Raw genomic sequence first — 17,250 nt, forward strand, 5'->3', positions numbered from 1 at the left:
CGAGCCAGCTGGAGTGCTTGCAGGGCGGCATTTCCAGACTTGCGCAACTGAAAATGAGTGGGAGCTTGTTTTTATATCAGGACAGCAGATCTTTCTTGAGATACGGTCGTGTTCTATACAAGAATTGGGCTAGAACCAGTCGACTACGAAACAGGGACTTCTTTAGAAATGCCGTTGTCCCGAAGTAGGAGCAGACAAGTTTTGGGGTCTGTTCTAAAAATGTACTCTATACTCTTATATCGTTCTGCCGCGCCTTTCTCCTTTCTGCCCTGTAATAACTTCTGGAGAGTTGGTCGCGATGATGGACTTCGCTCTCGCTGTCTTTATGGCTTTCATTGCTCTTTTTGAATAGACATTGGCCGAATACTACTCCGGCGTTGGCCCACACTACGAAATGTCCGACGCTCCTCAAGGTAAGGTGTTTGTTAGGAACTACTGTGTCAAGGACTTTTATGCATACCATACGACTGCATTTGACGATCCTAATCCTGAGAATGGAATTGCACTCAAAGCCGGGCATGAAATATCTTTTCCTGTCATCATTCCCGAGAGGGGCTGTCAGTGTGGAACAAGTATAAAGCTCTTCGAAGCCCAGACAAAATCGGGCAAGCAAACCCAAATGGAGTATAGCATACGTGATGTCGGCGATCGGAAAGACTGGTTTATAAGCTATGACATCTCTTTCGTGGATTGTGCAACAAGTACTCCTGGCGTCGTTGATACCTTTTTCAAAAATCATACTGGTCAAGGGTGTCCTGGATGGGACGAGGGCGTCAAGGTCTACGGAACTAATGGTCGCGAATGTGGTGCGATGCAATGCTCCAAGAGCAAGTTCTGTCCATGGGATGCATACTTTGAACCTGAGCCAGCCAAAGGCACAGAGAACCCGTATCAGCCTGTACGCCAATGCGCAGCCGGATCGATCGATGCTGACATCCATTTTGTTTTGTGCTCCGGCACCACATCCGACGGCGGTGATCCGGCCATCCCCGGCTACCGAGCACCTTCACCGGATGACGGACCGAACGCTACGCCGCAGCATTTCTCTGCTTCATCTCCCTCTCCCTCTCCGTCACTTGCCAGCTTGGTGCACCAGGGCACATCGCCTCTGTACAGCCCGGCAGACGATGGCGTCACGACACGTTATGCGGCTGCTCCAGCTATAGTGACGATTGCGGTCACCGGGACTGCCCTACTCTCTGAGGATAATCTTGCTAAGATCTTCATAGCTTAGCGGGTTGAAGAAGAGCATCTTGACTGGGTTGTTAGTTAGTGTTCTTGAATCCAGGAGCCGGAAGCTATCAGGCGATGTCCTATTATAGATGTTCCAGTAACACTACTCGTGTTCCTGCCGTCGCGTGCAATGAGCACGGCACCCAAGTGTCCCGCGAATATGCCGCGTGGCCCAACAGAGTTACTATCAGATAATGAGGAGACTAAACTCGTAAACGAGGGTCAAGAGGGTCAGGTTCTACGAAAACAACAGATGTGTGTCTGACGGTACTGAGCATCATCTTCATAGATTAGTTCACAGTGTCATCATGCTGAGCCGTCTGATACTGAGCCGTTAAATCCACTAAGTCGCCGCCTAGTCTCGGCTAAACTGGTAGGCCATGGATACTGAGCCATGGAATTGCAAGGACCTTCCGCACAACGCGCAGGCCATCCTTACTCAACGGTTCACGCAGCGGCTCGCAGACCCATATCTTACTGCGCTGACAGATCTAAGTGTCCGTCAGGTACAAGTATGTTTCGCTGATGCTCGTGCGAGGAAGCTCTGTCGAGGACAAGCGAAAGCAAGGGTTGTGCTGAAAAAGTTACGGACGAATCACATCAACCGCCCGATCACCTTTTCTTCCAAACAGTCTCAACTCTTGGAGTGGAGACAATCGAAGCGGGGTAGTTGTGGTCCTCTACTCTCTTGCATCGTTTCTTCAAGGAGTTCGGGGACTTCATGGATCGGGGCAAACCCTTCAAGGTCTTTAAACCATACAGACTCGCAGCACTGTGCAAGAACCTAGCGATTTCCGAATTGACTGTCGCCTCATGTTAGGTGTTTGATATCATGTGTTTGATATCTTATGTAATAATGAATGATACTCACGCTGTGCCAAAAATATTCGTTACCTTTGGACGTGTTCGAATACCGTCGAAAGCTTTGGTACTCCGGATCAAGGACCACATGCAAGCATGACTTTGAAGCCGTCAAGCTCTCTTTTCGAGATTTGATGTAATTCCATGCTCGGTACATCTCGGTCGGCTTCTGGGCAATGGTATTCGTAGTGTAGGTATGGTCGAGTAATGATTGTTTCTGCACCATAGTATTTCGCTCGTAGCCTAGTAATATTTAGATCTGGGGAAGGATCGTTATAATCATCCCAATCCACACCCATCGCTTTACTCACGTTTAGCCAGTTATATAGCCAATTGAGAAACGAAGGTATGCCTGTTGACGCCTCTCTACCGAATGGAGGTTCGTATACGCCAGCTGGGAAGTTGTGTGGTGGATGGTTCCATAAGGGGAATAGGTACATGGGGACCTGATTGAGTATCTTACGCAATTGTATCTGTGCTGAATACAACACTATGGTGATGTCACGCTGGTTGTCGACTTGCTGGGCCTTGTCTTCGTGTGTCAGACCTTCACCCCTACCGTATATCCGTAAGATTCCCCGTTCCTCTTCAATCTTTAAGGGGTAGTCACCCAAAATAGGAACCAGTTCCAGACGAGGAGACTGGATTGGCTTGGACTAATGTTTGAAGAAATACGGTACTGGTAGTATATGTGTGAAAATGCTGTACCATGCACGAGGTTCTTTTTGATAAGGACACTTCAGCCTCGTTGGCTATTCTATTTTCCATGTCGAAGCAGAAGGAAGCAAAATGATGCACTGTACGGCCTTACAAACCCCTCAACTTGGCGGAATGAGATCCGGATGCCTTGGGCTTTATATGTATGACGGACTGTGCGACATCGCTCGGAGATCTTGCTGCTCATACATTTGTTTCCCAAATTAATGGTGAGGCGGACCTCGAATGGTATGTCATGTACGTCACGCGGACTACCCGCGTACTGTTCGTGGAATGATCTGTATTGTACATAGCCTATCATTCCTCTGTCGAAATCACATTATCGGCTACCCTATCTCTTCTCCGAATCAATTTCAACTTCTTTGAACGGGGGCAAGTCTTGAATAGTTTTGGCGTTACGCGAATCGGAATGGGGTAATTCTGGTCCTGTTGGCCTTGTTAGTACATTCTCCCAGATGATCAGCGCCTTCATCTTACTAGCATCTTCAGATCTGTCAGCCAAGAGACACCGTCCTCGGAGTCACACATACTACTTTTAGATTGCGCGATCGTATCTAAGCAATCGTCGTGCTGAGCTTTGAAGTAGGTTGAACACACAACCACACTCTTCTCGATACCAATCCGCAAGCATGTGTCCTGTCGTGTGGATCTCCCCAACAACTCCTTCTCGTCGTGGGAGTAAATGGAGGAGTTGTTTCGAGACTCTTCGGTCCTACATACTTGGTCGTCACAAGCCTGCCGGCTACGACAGCTGTGAATCGCTTCTAGAGCCACCAACATTTGAGACTGCGAGCATCGCCCGCCAATACAAAGGAGCTCGCAAGGCGGACACCCGGATCAATCGCAAGGCTGTGGCAGATCAAGATGGAGAACACGGCATGGGCAGACACTATCGAATATGAGGAGAGCTTCAAAAGTGAGGTCAGGTCCCACCCCCTGCAACCCGGCAGTTGATGTAGGCGACGATTGAGTCTCGGAAGCCTGTGCAAGATAGGCCGGGTCGATCGTGAGATGGGGCGTTTCTATCTCCCTAAGCAAACTCTCATTGTTCTTGGCGAGCGTAGCATTGGCCTCGTGAAGCTGTGCTACTTGAGAAACTAATTCACCCGTGGCATCGCGAAGCTGGCTGTAAAAGTGTTGCAAAGTTGTACGAACCGGGAGACATCTCTCTTGAATATCGCGATCGATATGAATGAATGCATCATGGAGCTGCACTGTTATCAGTTCCATAGCGATCTTCACAATCTTTAGCTTACCATGTCTGTCACCTCTGATTCTGGCAGCATGGTTTGTAAAGCTACTGGTAGACAGTCCCGCCTGGATAAGTCTAGATATTGGAAAAAGCTTGGTATCGTGAATCTCATCATGTGTTCTTTGTGCTTCATTTATATCAGACATGACCATCTACAATCGGATACAATCTGAGGTCCTAGATTAGAATTGTATGTGTTGGAGATTGTGGGAAGATTGTTCCTTTATTGATCTGATTTCCTCCTTTCATGGAGAAGTCGGCTTCTTTTATAGACATGATTTCAGGCTTCAAGGCCTCAATTCAACCTTGAAGTCTTATTCGCCGATATACAGTTATCAGCTTGCTTACATAATACACTGTGGTCGAGGATTGCTCAGCCAACTTCTTCATTGCCTTGTATATAGGTCTCTATTCTGACACCCCCCCTCAGGTTTGGCTATCTCATAGCTAAAGCTAGATCTCGTTTGTTGGGACCAATTCAGTTGTTTTAGAAACTGCTTTTGTTGTTGCTTCGTCAAAAGCCTCGTAAATCCGTCCGCAGGCATTTCTGCCGTTGGGAGCCATTTGATTGTGATATGCCCTCGTTGTGTTTCTTGCCGCAGCCAGTTCTGATGAACATCGGTATGGCGGAGTTTCGTGTTGATCTTGGGGATTTCGTTCGTCGCGATCCGGATTGTCGCCTGGTTGTCGCCGTACATTACCATCTCCTGTTCTGCTTCGAATTGGATGCTCTCAAGGAAGCGCAACCACCATTTGTAGTGACTGCCTTCGTGAGACAGAGCCGTGAGCTCGGCCTCCGTCGTTGATTTGGTTACAGTTCTTTGTTCCTTCGCTGCCCAATCAATGGGACCGCCAAAGAGTTTGAACAGAAAACCTTCAGAAGATGCTCGATTGCTGATGTCATCAGCAAAAGCCGCGTCGCTAGCCCCTTGGAATATCTCAGTTGCACCTCGGCCGTCGTACAGGATACCAAGACTTTGTGTCTGATAGAGGTACTGTATGACTCGATCGGCGCTTCGGATGTCTTCGATTGACGGGTTCTGCAGGTGTTCAGCCAGTATCGAGTGGGCTTTGGCCACATCTGGACGTGAAAACACTGCAGCATATCCTATCGAGCCAACTTTCTGTTGATATTCATAGATTTGATGGGGTGATAGTTTTGCGTAGTTCTCTTTTTGGTCTTGTGTTTGACCTTGTTTTTGGTCCTGGTTTTGACCTTGTTTTTGGTCCTGCCCCTGACCATTGTTTGGTTTTGAAGTTCTTGCATCAGGATAGGTAAGAGGTAACGGCGTCAGGTACTTGTTTGAATCGTGTTGCAGATGAAATCTTGCAGCAATATTAGAGATATATACATCTTGCAGAAGATAGAGCTTGCGCTCGGCTCTGTTGCGTCTGATCTTGATGCCGAGAAACTTATCTGGTGTGCATTCACGCATCTGAAAGATTTCCATGATGGCTATCTTAAAGTCTTGGAGAAGCTGAGTGTACTTTGGTAGTGCAATTGCGAAAAAGTCGTCAACGAAATAGAAGACGAGTATGCGCCCGTCTCGCGCAGAAGTCGAGCAAGGAGCTCCTTGTTTATTCGAAGCATATCAGCGTTACGGCCATCCCTATAATCGAAAAGAAGGCAGCACCGGAATGATGCAAAGCCTTTCGGCAGAGACCACCCTACTTTCCATATCGGAGACTTCCAACCAACAATACAATGGATGCAACATTGGCGTAAGGTCGATGGAAGATGCATGCGCGGAGGAGTCTCAGCTGGGCCATTCATCTCAACCTCAGGGACCGGTAGCCCCACCGAACTCCCCGATCAGCATTACAAATCGACTTCTCTCATCTCAGGACGTCGTATCTCGTGCGTATCTCGAGGGACGTACTCGCATCTGGTTACCACCTAAGGTCAGAGACACCAAAATCTGGTTTATCTTGCCAGGATATATGTCTGGTCGCCGCATTCCTGATGAGCCGTACCAACTCCTTTTTGACTTGCTCCTCACGATACTGAGCCCTGGTGTATAATCAAGTGAGTTTAAGGAGTTCGATAAAGCTCAACTATTGGAGGAGTGGTTCAGGTACATACCTTTGGGTCTCTACCCTGGATCCAAGGAGCTAGAAGAATTCGCTGTCTCCTTTGTAATGACAGTGTGTCCACTCCGAATGCTCTTACCCAGGACGTGTTGGTTCTGTATTTTCTATACTAGTGAATCACCGTTACATCTCAGGAATCGGTTTGTGCCTCTCTGATCATCTCTCTGAATAGCAAAAGCTCCTCGTCCAACACCCTCTGGCGCCGCAGTGGTCTGAGAGAATCAAGCCACCAGTGTGGAGACATCATCGCGCTACTGAAATCAACAAGTTTTCCATCCAGGTAATTCCTCGCGTACAGGTCTACTGGGTATATTCCCAAATTCCTCAGTTCGTGTAGGTCTCGCTCCATTTCTTCTGCATTAACGATGGCCTCCTTGGACTCTACGAGCTCTTTCACCAAAGCTCGGAACGGTGGCTTCTCCCGCCAGCTCTTGTCTTCATCTTCTTCTGGCCAGTCCCAGTCTCGAATCCCAAATTGCTCGCTGAAAATTTCCCCATACTGTTCTGCTGGGAGATAAAGATAGCCGTAGCAGGGCACAGCTAGTCGGTGTGGATGTTCCCGATGTTGCCGCCTCTCGTCTCTTGTTCGTTGTTCTTGCTGCTGTTGCTCATGGGTTTGCAGCTTTCCGTATGCTCTACACTCTGCATAAAATGGATCGGAGTGATAGGTGATTATCTCATCGCTTGCCTTGACCCTATCGGTAGGAAATACCGAAGAGCGTTCTTGCTCGACACTAAAGAACTTGAACTAGACGTATATTAGGCTTGAACGACAAAGCAGTGATTAAATATACGCGTATTTACTTACGACCTTTAGTGCATACTTCTTCTTACCTATGCGAACCTTGAAGACATAGCTGTGACCTCCTTCGGCTCCTTCAGATCCGTCCAAGCGCGGCGACGAACTAAGAAGCTTTAGGAAGTGGATATTACCCTTATGCCTCTTGAATGGCAACAGCTTTGGTCCTTCGCAAGGTGGCAATGGCCTTCTAGGACTATATGCGAGCTGGAAGCGCGCCAGCGACATGTTGTAGCGAAGTTTGAGGTCTTCTCGCTCTGAAGATCCGGAACAAAAGCTGACCTTGATAAGTTGCACAAAGCAAGGCAGGCATTCCTGCCACAGAGCTGAGGGGGTGTTTGAAACCTCAGCTGACGTTCAATTTGCGACGTTTCTGACGTTCAATACCCCATATTCGACCGGTGTTTGAAATTGAATCTCACCTCCAGCTTAAAACCCGAGCTGAAGACAGGGATTAGACGACGGCGTGGAACTAAAGGATTGTGGCTTCGGGATGGCTGAACTTACCTATATTAAGTATTAGTGCATCAATCTACAGGCAAGTAGCCCAGCATACGGCTAAACCGTGGCCCTGACCGCAAAAAGTCGGGTTTTGCGGTCAGGGCCACGGTTTAGCCGTATGATCAAGGTACCTGCATTTACCCTCACCCCCTGGTTCATGCAACAGATATGCAGCACTACTGTCTCGTCCTCCATAGCAGTTGCCTTCTTTCCAGTGATGGGGGATAATGAATTATACTCCGTATCGTCGCTCCAATCGATCCGGAGTGGCGGAGTCACGGAGTGTCACTCCGGTCACTCCTTTGTCACTCCACTCCGGAGCGTATTAGCATTACTTGCTTACCAACTTCATCGAATTGATGGTTCTTAAATATGGGGAATCGCCATAGAGAGCCCTGTGGAGATTATGTACGAACAGAGACAGACTAACGTTGCTCTCTATGGTCTTCCGCCCATCGATTTCGGGGTCGTCGTTCCATCCGCCAACTGCAAGACAGACTTGGACATCGGGGCAATTCACTTTCAGGCCTAGGGACGCGCAGGCGAAGTCGAGCACTGGGGGGAGACTCTCGGTATACGGGTTGGGAACACAAGGCGCTAATGAGCCAGAGCCGGCAGCGACCCGTCGTTTTCTGGCAGCAAGTGCTTCCTCAAATGAAGTGCCTATCTTAGACATTATTGCATTAGTTCTCTCTTCTGCCAGCATGAAGGGCTTGGTAATATGATAAGAGCCCCATAGGACACAAGAAGACTTGGGTGGCAAAACCAATAGCGATTCGACATTTCACTGTTCCCTTCGGCAAGGATTCTTTATTGACCAGATATCTACCTTGTGAATAGGTTCATGGTCAACGACAAACTCAAAACATAAAGACCCCTTATATCTTCGAAAATTACCTTAGAGCGGATTATTATTACCTAGCTTAACTCAAAGTGTATAGGAACGCCTTCGCCTACTTGAAAGACACTCTCATGGGTGGGCTCTTGTTTGAAGTGAAGGTATACTTCATTGGCACTGCGCATGTAAGTTCACCAAATGCCTTGGTGATACGGCTGCACGTACGAAAAAAAAAGTTGGGATAGCCAACAATCAGGCCCGGTATTGTGTGGCAAGTATCGTATCCCGGGCCGACCTTCCTGAAGGCGTTTTCGGAGTAGTCTTTCCTGGCCCCTTGACTCCTCCCAGATATCAGACATCGAGATCCACCATCGTGTGCTCAGAGGAGATGATCAAGGTTGTTCAACTGATTCCAGGACGTGACAGTCTTCGAATCTTCCACGCTACAGATCTAACAGATTGTTTGAATAAAGATTAATACCTCCGATCACGTTTTCATTCCAAAAAGTTTCGAACATTTGTATTTGTCCGTATCTATTTCTGTGACGCACTTACCTAGGCTAAGGGGCCCGGACTCCCTTATAAAACCCGAGCTTACCCCTTATGAATAATATTACTCTTGGTTATCAGGGCACAGATCACACCCCAGACGCAGTGTGGATCCGAATTTCACCGCGACCAAGAACAATGCTAGGGTTTTCACTAAGCCTTCCAATCAGCAAGGACATCGGTTACGTCTTAGCCAGCCATGGGGATCTGAAATCTGTTCCTTGCTCGCGAGGGGCATGCATCTGACGTGGCAGACTGGGTGCCCCATAGACGTGCCGGGGCCCCACGGTCTCGGCACGCGCCCGCAATGTGCACTTGACAAATTCATTCAAGGTGAGGTAGGCAGGGGTCCAGGTCAGCACGTTCGGTTCGCCAACGTTCCCGCGATATTAGGATATGTCAGCGACGCAGTTTAGGATATAGTAAATTAAGCTAGATTTTCTTCATTATAGGTCTACCTCGTATTGCTTGTGTTACATTGCCAATATTTATATAGTCTCAGAGCAAGTATCTCGATGGGCGCCGATACTTGACGCTCAATATTAAGGAGATTGTACTAGTAAGTTGTATACTGGTCTGCTTCCTCTAGCAGATCTTCCACGATCTCAGGGCATCCTAAAGAACCTCGACGTCGCGCGTCCGTCTGCCATCGCTGCTGCCGCTGCGAGATGCCTATGTGAGCTTGATCTCAAGCTGTGTAATTAGGTTAACTGTATCTCGTAGTCGATCGTTCAGCGATTGGGATCCGTTTGTCGGTTGTTTCGGAGTTTGCACAATTGCTGTCTCCTGGAGGCGTTATATGTTGGCACGGAATAAGATAGATAATCCCAAGGAATTCTTGCACATACCTCAAAGTTCTTGGAACAAGCTCTGATGGCGTGGAGCGTGTGACTATTATCGCTGTTCTCGTCTTTCGTGCGGTGTACACCGATAATACCAGCAAAATTGCATTTGTGACCTAGAGAGCTCGTGAGTATATTTTTCGATGCTCTACGCGACTAAGATTACATTCTGGCTGAGCGCCATCGTACTGGGGGCACTGGTGAGCATAATCTATATAGTTAAGAAGCTTAGCGTACCTGTATCTTCGGGCGATGGCAGGTCTCACAGCTGCGATTCAAGGTGTTGGTCTCGGACGAATAGTCCTCAGGTGCAATACATGTCATAGTAGGGGAGGACTGTGCTGTAGACAGATGTGAGACTGTCTCTGCAAGAGGGACATCGATAGATATTAGTACGTAGAGATCTAAATCGGGACACTTAATGGGGAAGACTTTGCCTCATCCAATCCTGCATTTGCTATAAGAGGAGACGGCTCAGCGGGTGACTTGAGCTTACCTTGATGGGATAGCTAGGCCATCAGGAGAAATAGACCGATCAATCTTTACCCTTGTCACGACAGTAAATCGCCCCTCCTCGGGGGATCCGTTCACATACTTTTGCTCCAATTAAGCGCGCAGCTGATCTCTTTAGGAGGTTACGACCAGCTCGGCAGTCGAGGGTCCGCTACGTCCGGCTAGGCACATGTCTTGGTAGGAAATGTCATCCATCGTTAGCATGTACATCCTCAGCTGGTAGAAAGTTACCTTGTGTCTCTACACTCATCTAAACTGATAGACGACTGCTTCATACCTTTACACCTACCTAAGCTTATGCGACATGTCTGGATACCGTGTATTCTCTTCAAAGAGGGCCCTCATACTGAAAACGACGACCTACGCGATCCTGATATCATTCTAGCGGAACACAAGAGACGGACACATCAACCGCTATCGCCAAACTGTGAGAAGGTAGAGCTTCCTGGGTTTCCAGTTCCTGTTCTTAGATATAGGCCGGAAAACGCTGTCTATACGGGATTCCTGGTTGTAGGAGGGGGAGGTGTGTACGATAATTCACATCTACATTCAAAATACCATGCGCATATGGCGAACTCCCTCATGTGCGAACTACTTGTACCTCAGTATCGTTCAGCGGTTCAGGAGCCCTTCCCAGCGAGCCAGAAAGATATTAGCGCTGCTTTAGACTGCTTTCTAGACTTATTCAGAGGACGAAAGACTATACTCATCGGTGAAGTACATGATAGCTATATAGATCTACCAGGCTAAGCTAACTGGTTATAAAGTCTTTCGGAGGGTCGCTCTTACATAATGCCTTATGTTGGACTAGATGCGATATCGAGTCTACTTCTCGGCTCGAAGAAAAAGACGAGGATAGGAACGCCGACCGTTTCCTTGCATTCTTCGATATAATCAATCCCAATCAAGAGGCAGAGTCATAGTATGCTCAGTGCTCGCCCTCGGCACAGACCCTTCCAGGAAGCCTACCTCCGGCTCAATCTATTTATGCTGAAGCAGAGTGCATCTCCCAAGATGTCGTGGCGATGCACCGGATGTGGCACCCTAGCTTAGTTGTTCTCACTCCGGTGCCGGATGTCGATCATGGCTTCCTATTTGGTGAACAGGAGGGTGATTTACCGGAGACAGTAAAATTTCTGGCGATGTTTCGACACGGCCCGCCAAGACAGTTGGTAGAACCATGAAGACCAGCGAGGTTGACCAGGACTGGGCATAAACTGGTAGCTTATGTCTTTGTCGCCGAACATGACCTTGAAGACCGATCTGACAATCCTTGTGTGTTAATAAGTGGGTGAGATTGCGGGGCAAGAGGATGTCGTGTATATGTCTGCATAGGCCTCTTAGCTATCGAGAAGGGATGCGACGGGGGCAAATTTAATCACCTGGAATTTGTGGGGCGCTACCGGTCTATCTTCCAATAGCTCGCTGAGTGTACACGTACGTAGCGAGTAGTGCGTACGGTTATATTGGCCCAGCCAGTTCTGTATCCTCTGATCACGGAGGAGTGGTCCCTTTAGAAGGTATGATGACCGTCGAGGGCTCGGATGTGCGGCTACTTCGTACGTAGCTCTAGGCTCTTTGAGCTGTGAATGGCTCTGCCTAGATACTGGTATCTTTCGTTTGATACTGGTGGACCTGCCGCTCCTTAAAATCATCACGATATATAGTTCGTCCACAACAGTGGCATAATGTGAGACTTAATATAATACTCTGTTCAGGGAGATATCTTTTTAACACAGGCACGTGAATTCTAGACGCGCGCGAGAGCAACACATCTAGATATCTCAATCTATTTTCGTTCTTCCGCACCAAGCCCAGCCAACTCGGCATCTCCGCCTGCATCAGGTGGCCAATGGAATCTCATGGGATCAAAACTACGGCTGAGTTGCAGGCATTCGACCCCTTAGTCTCGCCCTAGATCTTTTGGGTACCAAGTTTCAATGGTGCGCATCTACAAGTCCGCTGAAATCTCGAATCTTTCGAGTCCGGGCACAGGTATATTCCATCCCAACAGGTCGTCCAACTCTGCCTGCTTTGCGCGTGCATCCCAGATACCGACCACACACTGCGCTATGCTAGAAGGTCGGCTTCTTTTCAATTCGCTCCCCGATCAAGCCACCTCGCCGGGTCGGCTTTGCTAGCCAGTGACCTACTCTTGTCTAACGTCTTTGAAGGGGGGAGATCTACAACAGCTCTTGATGCCTCTCATACATTAATTACAGCAACGCCAATACTGTCATGGCTCGGCGAGACTATGAGTCTGACGAGAATCACGACATAGGATAACATGCTTATGTTCGCGTGGCCGATAATCCTCTGGACGCATATTAATCGAGTACCCACGGTCTATAAATCTTCACGAGACTTTGGTCATGACACTTACGTTGTCTTGCGAATATTGTCGGTAGGTCAGGCTAGATCTGCAGACCTTCTCGATGTTAACTAAGTCATAGCGCTCGAAAACAGAAGTGCAGTCCAGAGCAACCGCAATGTGCAGCATGCCTTAAAATTCAAAAGAAGTGCACTTATCTTGGACGTAAAAGGTATCAACGCAAAAGGGTTTCACATTCCCATGTTCTCGACTACCCTTGGCAATCTTCATCGGAGCTATACTTTATAGCTCGGAATCCGAAAGGGCGGATGCCCGCACCATACCGTCCGGAACTCTTATCGATGAATACGTAGGTAGGAAAGGAAGTAAAGATCGAAAGTAAGATTACTTCCAAGGAGTATCTGGCATACTTACGACCTGGCTGGGGTATCGATACCGAAGACTCAAAACATCCCAGCAGGGAAATCAATCACTCGTGTGCACCGAATTGCGCACTCAAAAAGAAGCAAGTGCTCGGAGAAGAGTGTCTAGCGAGGTACTAGAGAAGAGCAGAAGCATCCCTGGCGACGAGCATCCGGACACGCTGTAAATTATCAGACGGCAACCCTGCATCCGGAAAGGGACGCACCTCATTCGGGTAACCCGGGGCCTCGCTTATGGTTTCGCCTCTACGCCCGAATAGGCAATCGACCTCAACGTTTACCATAAAAACGCCCTCCCTCTCACCGTCATCGTTTTTCCTTCTCAGCCTTTTCTCTCTATTCCTATCCCTCCGTCCATGCCCCTCTCACCTGCTCCAACTGCTCTCATTGGGCCTCAACGAATCCTCCATCAGGCATTTTTGCAAACCCCGCCGCCGCCTCATCGCCGCACTGCCTCCTTTCGCCCTATCATTTCACTCCTATTCAGGCACTGATGTCCAGCTTTTCGTGCCATGACGATTGCGGATGCGGAAAGTAAGTTTCAGCTCACATTCGCACTCGTTCAGCGGCCCCTCTGCTTTCTATTACTATGGCTCTCGTACGTACACTCTCGCTGTTCGTTTTTCTTCGCTGCATGCTCTCCTCCTTCTCTCGCTAAATGCTTGCTCACCTCTCGCCAGTGACGGCTACAGTTAAGGGGCGAAGCGCTCTACCCGCTGCATAGCCATACCCGTATGCGGTCTTACGAAACCTTTTCCCTGCTCCGGGCTTGCCGATAGTGTTTCCTGCACCCTTTCCTATCCCTATTTTGAGCGAGCAAATGCGTGGCTCACACGCTATCGTCTCAGCCCTGGCACGGCTACATTGCGCCCCGCCCCTTCAGTCGAATACGCAGAACCAATCCTTCAGGCAGTGACGTGGACATTCACATGCATGGCACACTGATCAGCATGATACTCCACCTCGCATGATGCATACGGTGTTGTAACATTAAAATGCAACCAAAAGGGGGCCGACACCTGAAATCTGCCAGCTGATAGCTCGGGGATGGCCGCAGGCGTGCCACAAAAGGCAAACGAAGTTCCGAAGTCCAGTCACCGGACCATGAAGCGCCGTCGACGGATACCACAGATTCATGGGTTATTTGGCACAGACTCATCTTATGGGAGAGGGTGCTTGACGATCGAAGAAGAAGCTAGCGATCGGTGGTTTCATTCGAGGTGATATGGACACCTGGACAGCTGAAAGACGCCCAAGGCGCCTAAGACCAGGTCACAGTGACTGTTTTCTAACCAATCGCTGGATGAGCTAGGCTGATTTTTGATACTACGAGTCCATCTACGCCGCTTGGTAGCGTGATACGAGTGTCTTTTCAAGGCGCTGGTGCTGACAAGCATTGAGCCCGCCCGCCTGCCCCTGCAGAGAGTGCCTTGCGTTGCTCGCTACGCCCCTTACAGTCATTTCCACAATAGATGCGGTATTAATGCAGGTTCCTTATTCTTAGGCAACCATGTCGACCGCAACATATAAAGCGACGCCGCTCAGTCTGGGGAGAGGATTACTCGTTCAGACTCCTCGTAGTTAGAGAAGTTACTAGATCGCCACTTCACAATGGCGTCTTCTTGCAGCATCTCTTTATTAGCCCCTTCGTTTCCTATAAAAATTGTTCCTTACGATCCTTTAGCGCCCAAGCCCAACCCGAAATCCAAGAGCAAAGCAAAGGCGAAAATCAAGACAGCCGAGCACAACCATTCCGAAACCGTCTCCTTTAAAGACCGTGGAGAGTGGTTTGATATCGACGATTTCCCAATGCCAGATTCCAATGCATCGCTCTCTCTTAATCCAGGAGTGCACCCTCGGTTCGAAGTTGCAGTCCCTTCCGGCTCGCCACATCAAGGTATTACTCACCCACTGAACGTTACAAGCCGATAGAACTCCGCTAATATATGGACGTAGATGTCGTCGGTGGAGTTGGCGCTGCCTTCTTACCGGACGAGCCAGAGCACTGCCAGTCCGGCCAGGAATCACTTGACGATGGAGGGACAGGCAACGCTACTGATGTCACGAAGACGAATTCGGCTACAAACGAGTTGCTTGGACGCAGCCCAGGTAAGTATATGGGTAGATCGTGGTGCCCATTTACTGATTAGCGATAGAATTTCCATTAAATTTAGAGGGTGACGTAGCCGAAGATCACAGTATAATGCACGTTGAGCCCAGCGACAGAGCGTCAGACTACCAAGCGAACGGTTACAACGAGGCTGCTGGCACTGAAGGATACCATGCCATACAGTATAGCGATCCCGACACAGTTGGCATGCGCGCTCTCTCCGTAGAGGATATGGAAGTTGTGCGTCATAGTGAGTAATATCCTAGTAGAATTAAGGAGCCCATTTTGACGTCTTCAAAGAGAGACCACCAGCCGAGGATGAACCACTCTTTAGCGATATTGGCGTAACAAGCGGACCGCCAATAATACGCAAACGAACGCACTCTTTATCTACTGATACGATAATCTCCCCAGCAGAAGTGGTGGATCTTACGTCGAAACCGGAGCTGGAAGAACGTCGTTTAGCGAAGCGGCGAAGGCTGGCTAAGCAGCGGGTAGAGAACCTCATACTCGATCCTGTATCCATGCCCAAGTCAACGCCTTTGCCAAGCCCTAGCAGCCAAGTTCCCTCTCCTAGAGCCAGCAACGGTCCTAGACCTGATTTTCCAGAGTGTAACGACAAAGGCGATGGTGCTGAATCCCCAGGCCTTTACTCCTCAAGACAATCCATCTCTCCTTTTGAAGGAACAGTGAGCGAACAAGATATCAATCCGGATTCAGACAGGCGTGAGAAGAGTAGAAAAGGCAGACGTAGTGAAGTTGGGGAAAGCCATAGGGACGAACTCAATCAGGTCGACGTGTCCTACGGAGCTTCAGCGACACCTCCTCAGCGACATAACCCTAGCAATCGTTCGGTCCAGGAGAGACCGCGCGGTCGACCACAGACTCATCTTAAACCACAGAATGGGAGCACAGTCTTTAGGAAGACATCACGACAACTAACATCACCCCCATCACAACAGCTATCTGGGCCAAGAGCGGATAGCACAGCACGGATCAGTCGGATCGGTCCCCCGCGAACCTTTTCCACAGGAGCAAAGGCAGCATATGATTCTAGTATCTACCGCGGAACCAGCGACTACGAGTTAATGGATATTGCGCATTACTATTGCGACGTACCGAATGACTCGCCTATTATTACAGCAACCGTCTATTGTGCCGACGTAATGTCAGCATTGTATGCAAAGTCATCAGCGCTTAGATGGAACTTGCTTGGTAACAAAGGCGAAGTCATCCGAACGATTAAGTTATCATCAGATTCATGGTTGGTAATAGGATACCGGCATGACGATTGCGGTGCGCCAAAATTATGTAGCGGTCGAGGCTCGATGCAGCGAAGCACGGATAGGGAGACTGGCCGCCACAGTAATGCCATCAACTATGACGCCGTCCATCCAGAAACATACGGAAACGAGAAGTACGAGGATGAAGATGAAGACGTGAGCGACAATGGCTATATGCTCTCAGGCAAACGAACACATGTACCGTGGAAAGAGTCGGACGGACAGCGCTTACTGTCGTACAAGGACAAGATGGGCTTGGACTGGGATGACATAGTTTTTCGTTTCCCAGGTCGGTCGGTGGGCGCCGTAAAACTCCGCTACTACACATTGCACAAGAAGGATTCGTAAGGCTATTGCGATGTCCTCGACCTACCACTTCCCACCAAGATCGAACTCTCGCCTTGTTGAGGTTGGAGCATTTACGGGTGAAAAGGAGCGTACGGTGGATGCTAAGCTTTGCTATCTCGTTTTTACTAGATTATGCATAGACTTGGCGCAAAGAGTTATATAACTCCGTCCCACTTCGTCGCTCGTCTCTCTTCAGGTTATGTCGATTTTGATTAGTTTCAATAGTCGGGCATCTTCACGGTGCTGCCATCTGCCTCTAGGGATTCCTGCTTGAGATCTGGACTTCTTTCTATAGCCTTTTGTGGCATGATGCAAATCCCTGGAAATGTTAGGCAAAGCTCGGCTACCAGAAGTTCTATGAATAACGGAGGTCCCGATTCCAGACCCCTGAGGGTGCCAACGGGGTCCGAAACCGGCCCCGATGCCTAGTCATCCCCTGTCATCGTTTAGTATCTATAGCTTAGTATGGCAGTTGTTCGCTCCTCTACCAACAGGAACTGTTTCTGTAAGTCGAGCACTCTCCCCATAATACCGCCGAGGATGCGAACGTGAAAGGTTC

At 48.9% G+C, this 17,250-nt stretch overlaps 11 protein-coding genes across 11 annotated transcripts; 7 read left to right on the forward strand and 4 right to left on the reverse strand.

Moving 5' to 3' along the window:
* Nucleotides 1-394: 394 nt before the first annotated feature.
* Nucleotides 395-1,234, forward strand: EJ05DRAFT_490740 (uncharacterized protein; the record flags this gene model as incomplete). Its single annotated transcript, XM_033745912.1, has 1 exon — nucleotides 395-1,234. The coding sequence occupies one exon, from the start codon at nucleotides 395-397 to the stop codon at nucleotides 1,232-1,234; it is 840 nt and encodes a 279-aa protein (XP_033595118.1).
* An 893-nt stretch (nucleotides 1,235-2,127) lies between these two features.
* Nucleotides 2,128-2,862, reverse strand: EJ05DRAFT_542484 (uncharacterized protein; the record flags this gene model as incomplete). Its single annotated transcript, XM_033749722.1, has 2 exons — nucleotides 2,128-2,750; nucleotides 2,803-2,862. 2 exons carry the CDS (start codon nucleotides 2,860-2,862, stop codon nucleotides 2,172-2,174), a joined length of 639 nt encoding a protein of 212 aa, XP_033595119.1. The 3' UTR covers nucleotides 2,128-2,171.
* A 501-nt stretch (nucleotides 2,863-3,363) lies between these two features.
* On the reverse strand, nucleotides 3,364-4,086 carry EJ05DRAFT_481087 (uncharacterized protein). Its single transcript, XM_033744992.1, has 2 exons — nucleotides 3,967-4,086; nucleotides 3,364-3,908 (listed from the first exon to the last, which is right to left on the reverse strand). Exons 1-2 carry the CDS (start codon nucleotides 3,974-3,976, stop codon nucleotides 3,649-3,651), a joined length of 270 nt encoding a protein of 89 aa, XP_033595120.1. The 5' UTR covers nucleotides 3,977-4,086; the 3' UTR covers nucleotides 3,364-3,648.
* Nucleotides 4,087-5,599: 1,513 nt separating this feature from the next.
* Nucleotides 5,600-6,085, forward strand: EJ05DRAFT_505844 (uncharacterized protein; the record flags this gene model as incomplete). Its single annotated transcript, XM_033747744.1, has 1 exon — nucleotides 5,600-6,085. The coding sequence occupies one exon, from the start codon at nucleotides 5,600-5,602 to the stop codon at nucleotides 6,083-6,085; it is 486 nt and encodes a 161-aa protein (XP_033595121.1).
* Nucleotides 6,086-6,284: 199 nt separating this feature from the next.
* EJ05DRAFT_505845 (uncharacterized protein) lies at nucleotides 6,285-8,130 on the reverse strand (the record flags this gene model as incomplete). The annotated part of the gene is made up of 3 exons (XM_033747745.1): nucleotides 6,285-6,902; nucleotides 6,963-7,230; nucleotides 7,871-8,130. The coding sequence occupies 3 exons, from the start codon at nucleotides 8,128-8,130 to the stop codon at nucleotides 6,285-6,287; spliced, it is 1,146 nt and encodes a 381-aa protein (XP_033595122.1).
* Nucleotides 8,131-9,251: 1,121 nt separating this feature from the next.
* EJ05DRAFT_515497 (uncharacterized protein) lies at nucleotides 9,252-10,007 on the reverse strand (the record flags this gene model as incomplete). Its single annotated transcript, XM_033748607.1, has 4 exons — nucleotides 9,252-9,627; nucleotides 9,690-9,799; nucleotides 9,850-9,871; nucleotides 9,921-10,007. The coding sequence occupies 4 exons, from the start codon at nucleotides 10,005-10,007 to the stop codon at nucleotides 9,514-9,516; spliced, it is 333 nt and encodes a 110-aa protein (XP_033595123.1). The 3' UTR covers nucleotides 9,252-9,513.
* A 226-nt stretch (nucleotides 10,008-10,233) lies between these two features.
* On the forward strand, nucleotides 10,234-11,328 carry EJ05DRAFT_269188 (uncharacterized protein). The gene is made up of 3 exons (XM_033740338.1): nucleotides 10,234-10,400; nucleotides 10,459-10,913; nucleotides 10,964-11,328. The coding sequence occupies exons 2-3, from the start codon at nucleotides 10,494-10,496 to the stop codon at nucleotides 11,117-11,119; spliced, it is 576 nt and encodes a 191-aa protein (XP_033595124.1). The 5' UTR covers nucleotides 10,234-10,400; nucleotides 10,459-10,493; the 3' UTR covers nucleotides 11,120-11,328.
* Nucleotides 11,329-12,161: 833 nt separating this feature from the next.
* On the forward strand, nucleotides 12,162-13,033 carry EJ05DRAFT_269570 (uncharacterized protein). The gene is made up of 3 exons (XM_033740342.1): nucleotides 12,162-12,278; nucleotides 12,478-12,596; nucleotides 12,650-13,033. Exons 2-3 carry the CDS (start codon nucleotides 12,484-12,486, stop codon nucleotides 12,879-12,881), a joined length of 345 nt encoding a protein of 114 aa, XP_033595125.1. The 5' UTR covers nucleotides 12,162-12,278; nucleotides 12,478-12,483; the 3' UTR covers nucleotides 12,882-13,033.
* Nucleotides 13,034-13,072: 39 nt separating this feature from the next.
* EJ05DRAFT_269307 (uncharacterized protein) lies at nucleotides 13,073-13,744 on the forward strand. The gene is made up of 2 exons (XM_033740340.1): nucleotides 13,073-13,484; nucleotides 13,631-13,744. The coding sequence occupies exon 1, from the start codon at nucleotides 13,185-13,187 to the stop codon at nucleotides 13,464-13,466; it is 282 nt and encodes a 93-aa protein (XP_033595126.1). The 5' UTR covers nucleotides 13,073-13,184; the 3' UTR covers nucleotides 13,467-13,484; nucleotides 13,631-13,744.
* A 455-nt stretch (nucleotides 13,745-14,199) lies between these two features.
* On the forward strand, nucleotides 14,200-15,451 carry EJ05DRAFT_269341 (uncharacterized protein). Its single transcript, XM_033740341.1, has 4 exons — nucleotides 14,200-14,300; nucleotides 14,352-14,847; nucleotides 14,907-15,059; nucleotides 15,107-15,451. Exons 2-4 carry the CDS (start codon nucleotides 14,562-14,564, stop codon nucleotides 15,316-15,318), a joined length of 651 nt encoding a protein of 216 aa, XP_033595127.1. The 5' UTR covers nucleotides 14,200-14,300; nucleotides 14,352-14,561; the 3' UTR covers nucleotides 15,319-15,451.
* Nucleotides 15,315-16,918, forward strand: EJ05DRAFT_269252 (uncharacterized protein). Its single transcript, XM_033740339.1, has one exon. It carries the CDS (start codon nucleotides 15,585-15,587, stop codon nucleotides 16,689-16,691), a length of 1,107 nt encoding a protein of 368 aa, XP_033595128.1. The 5' UTR covers nucleotides 15,315-15,584; the 3' UTR covers nucleotides 16,692-16,918.
* The last annotated feature ends 332 nt before the right edge of the window (nucleotides 16,919-17,250 follow it).

Source organism: Pseudovirgaria hyperparasitica, assembly GCF_010093815.1.
Source record: "Pseudovirgaria hyperparasitica strain CBS 121739 unplaced genomic scaffold EJ05scaffold_36, whole genome shotgun sequence".
Taxonomy (NCBI): Eukaryota; Fungi; Ascomycota; class Dothideomycetes; order Acrospermales; family Acrospermaceae; genus Pseudovirgaria; species Pseudovirgaria hyperparasitica.

Coding starts and splice junctions, on each gene's coding strand:
- EJ05DRAFT_269341 (XM_033740341.1), top strand. CDS start 14,562: ATGGCGTCTTCTTGCAGCATCTCTTTATTAGCCCCTTCGTTTCCTATA. Junction 14,848..14,906: donor TTCCGGCTCGCCACATCAAG/GTATTACTCACC, acceptor ATATGGACGTAG/ATGTCGTCGGTGGAGTTGGC. Junction 15,060..15,106: donor GTTGCTTGGACGCAGCCCAG/GTAAGTATATGG, acceptor GATTAGCGATAG/AATTTCCATTAAATTTAGAG.
- EJ05DRAFT_269252 (XM_033740339.1), top strand. CDS start 15,585: ATGCCCAAGTCAACGCCTTTGCCAAGCCCTAGCAGCCAAGTTCCCTCT.
- EJ05DRAFT_269307 (XM_033740340.1), top strand. CDS start 13,185: ATGGTTTCGCCTCTACGCCCGAATAGGCAATCGACCTCAACGTTTACC.
- EJ05DRAFT_269570 (XM_033740342.1), top strand. CDS start 12,484: ATGCTTATGTTCGCGTGGCCGATAATCCTCTGGACGCATATTAATCGA. Junction 12,597..12,649: donor TACGTTGTCTTGCGAATATT/GTCGGTAGGTCA, acceptor ACTAAGTCATAG/CGCTCGAAAACAGAAGTGCA.
- EJ05DRAFT_269188 (XM_033740338.1), top strand. CDS start 10,494: ATGCGACATGTCTGGATACCGTGTATTCTCTTCAAAGAGGGCCCTCAT. Junction 10,914..10,963: donor AGACTATACTCATCGGTGAA/GTACATGATAGC, acceptor CTGGTTATAAAG/TCTTTCGGAGGGTCGCTCTT.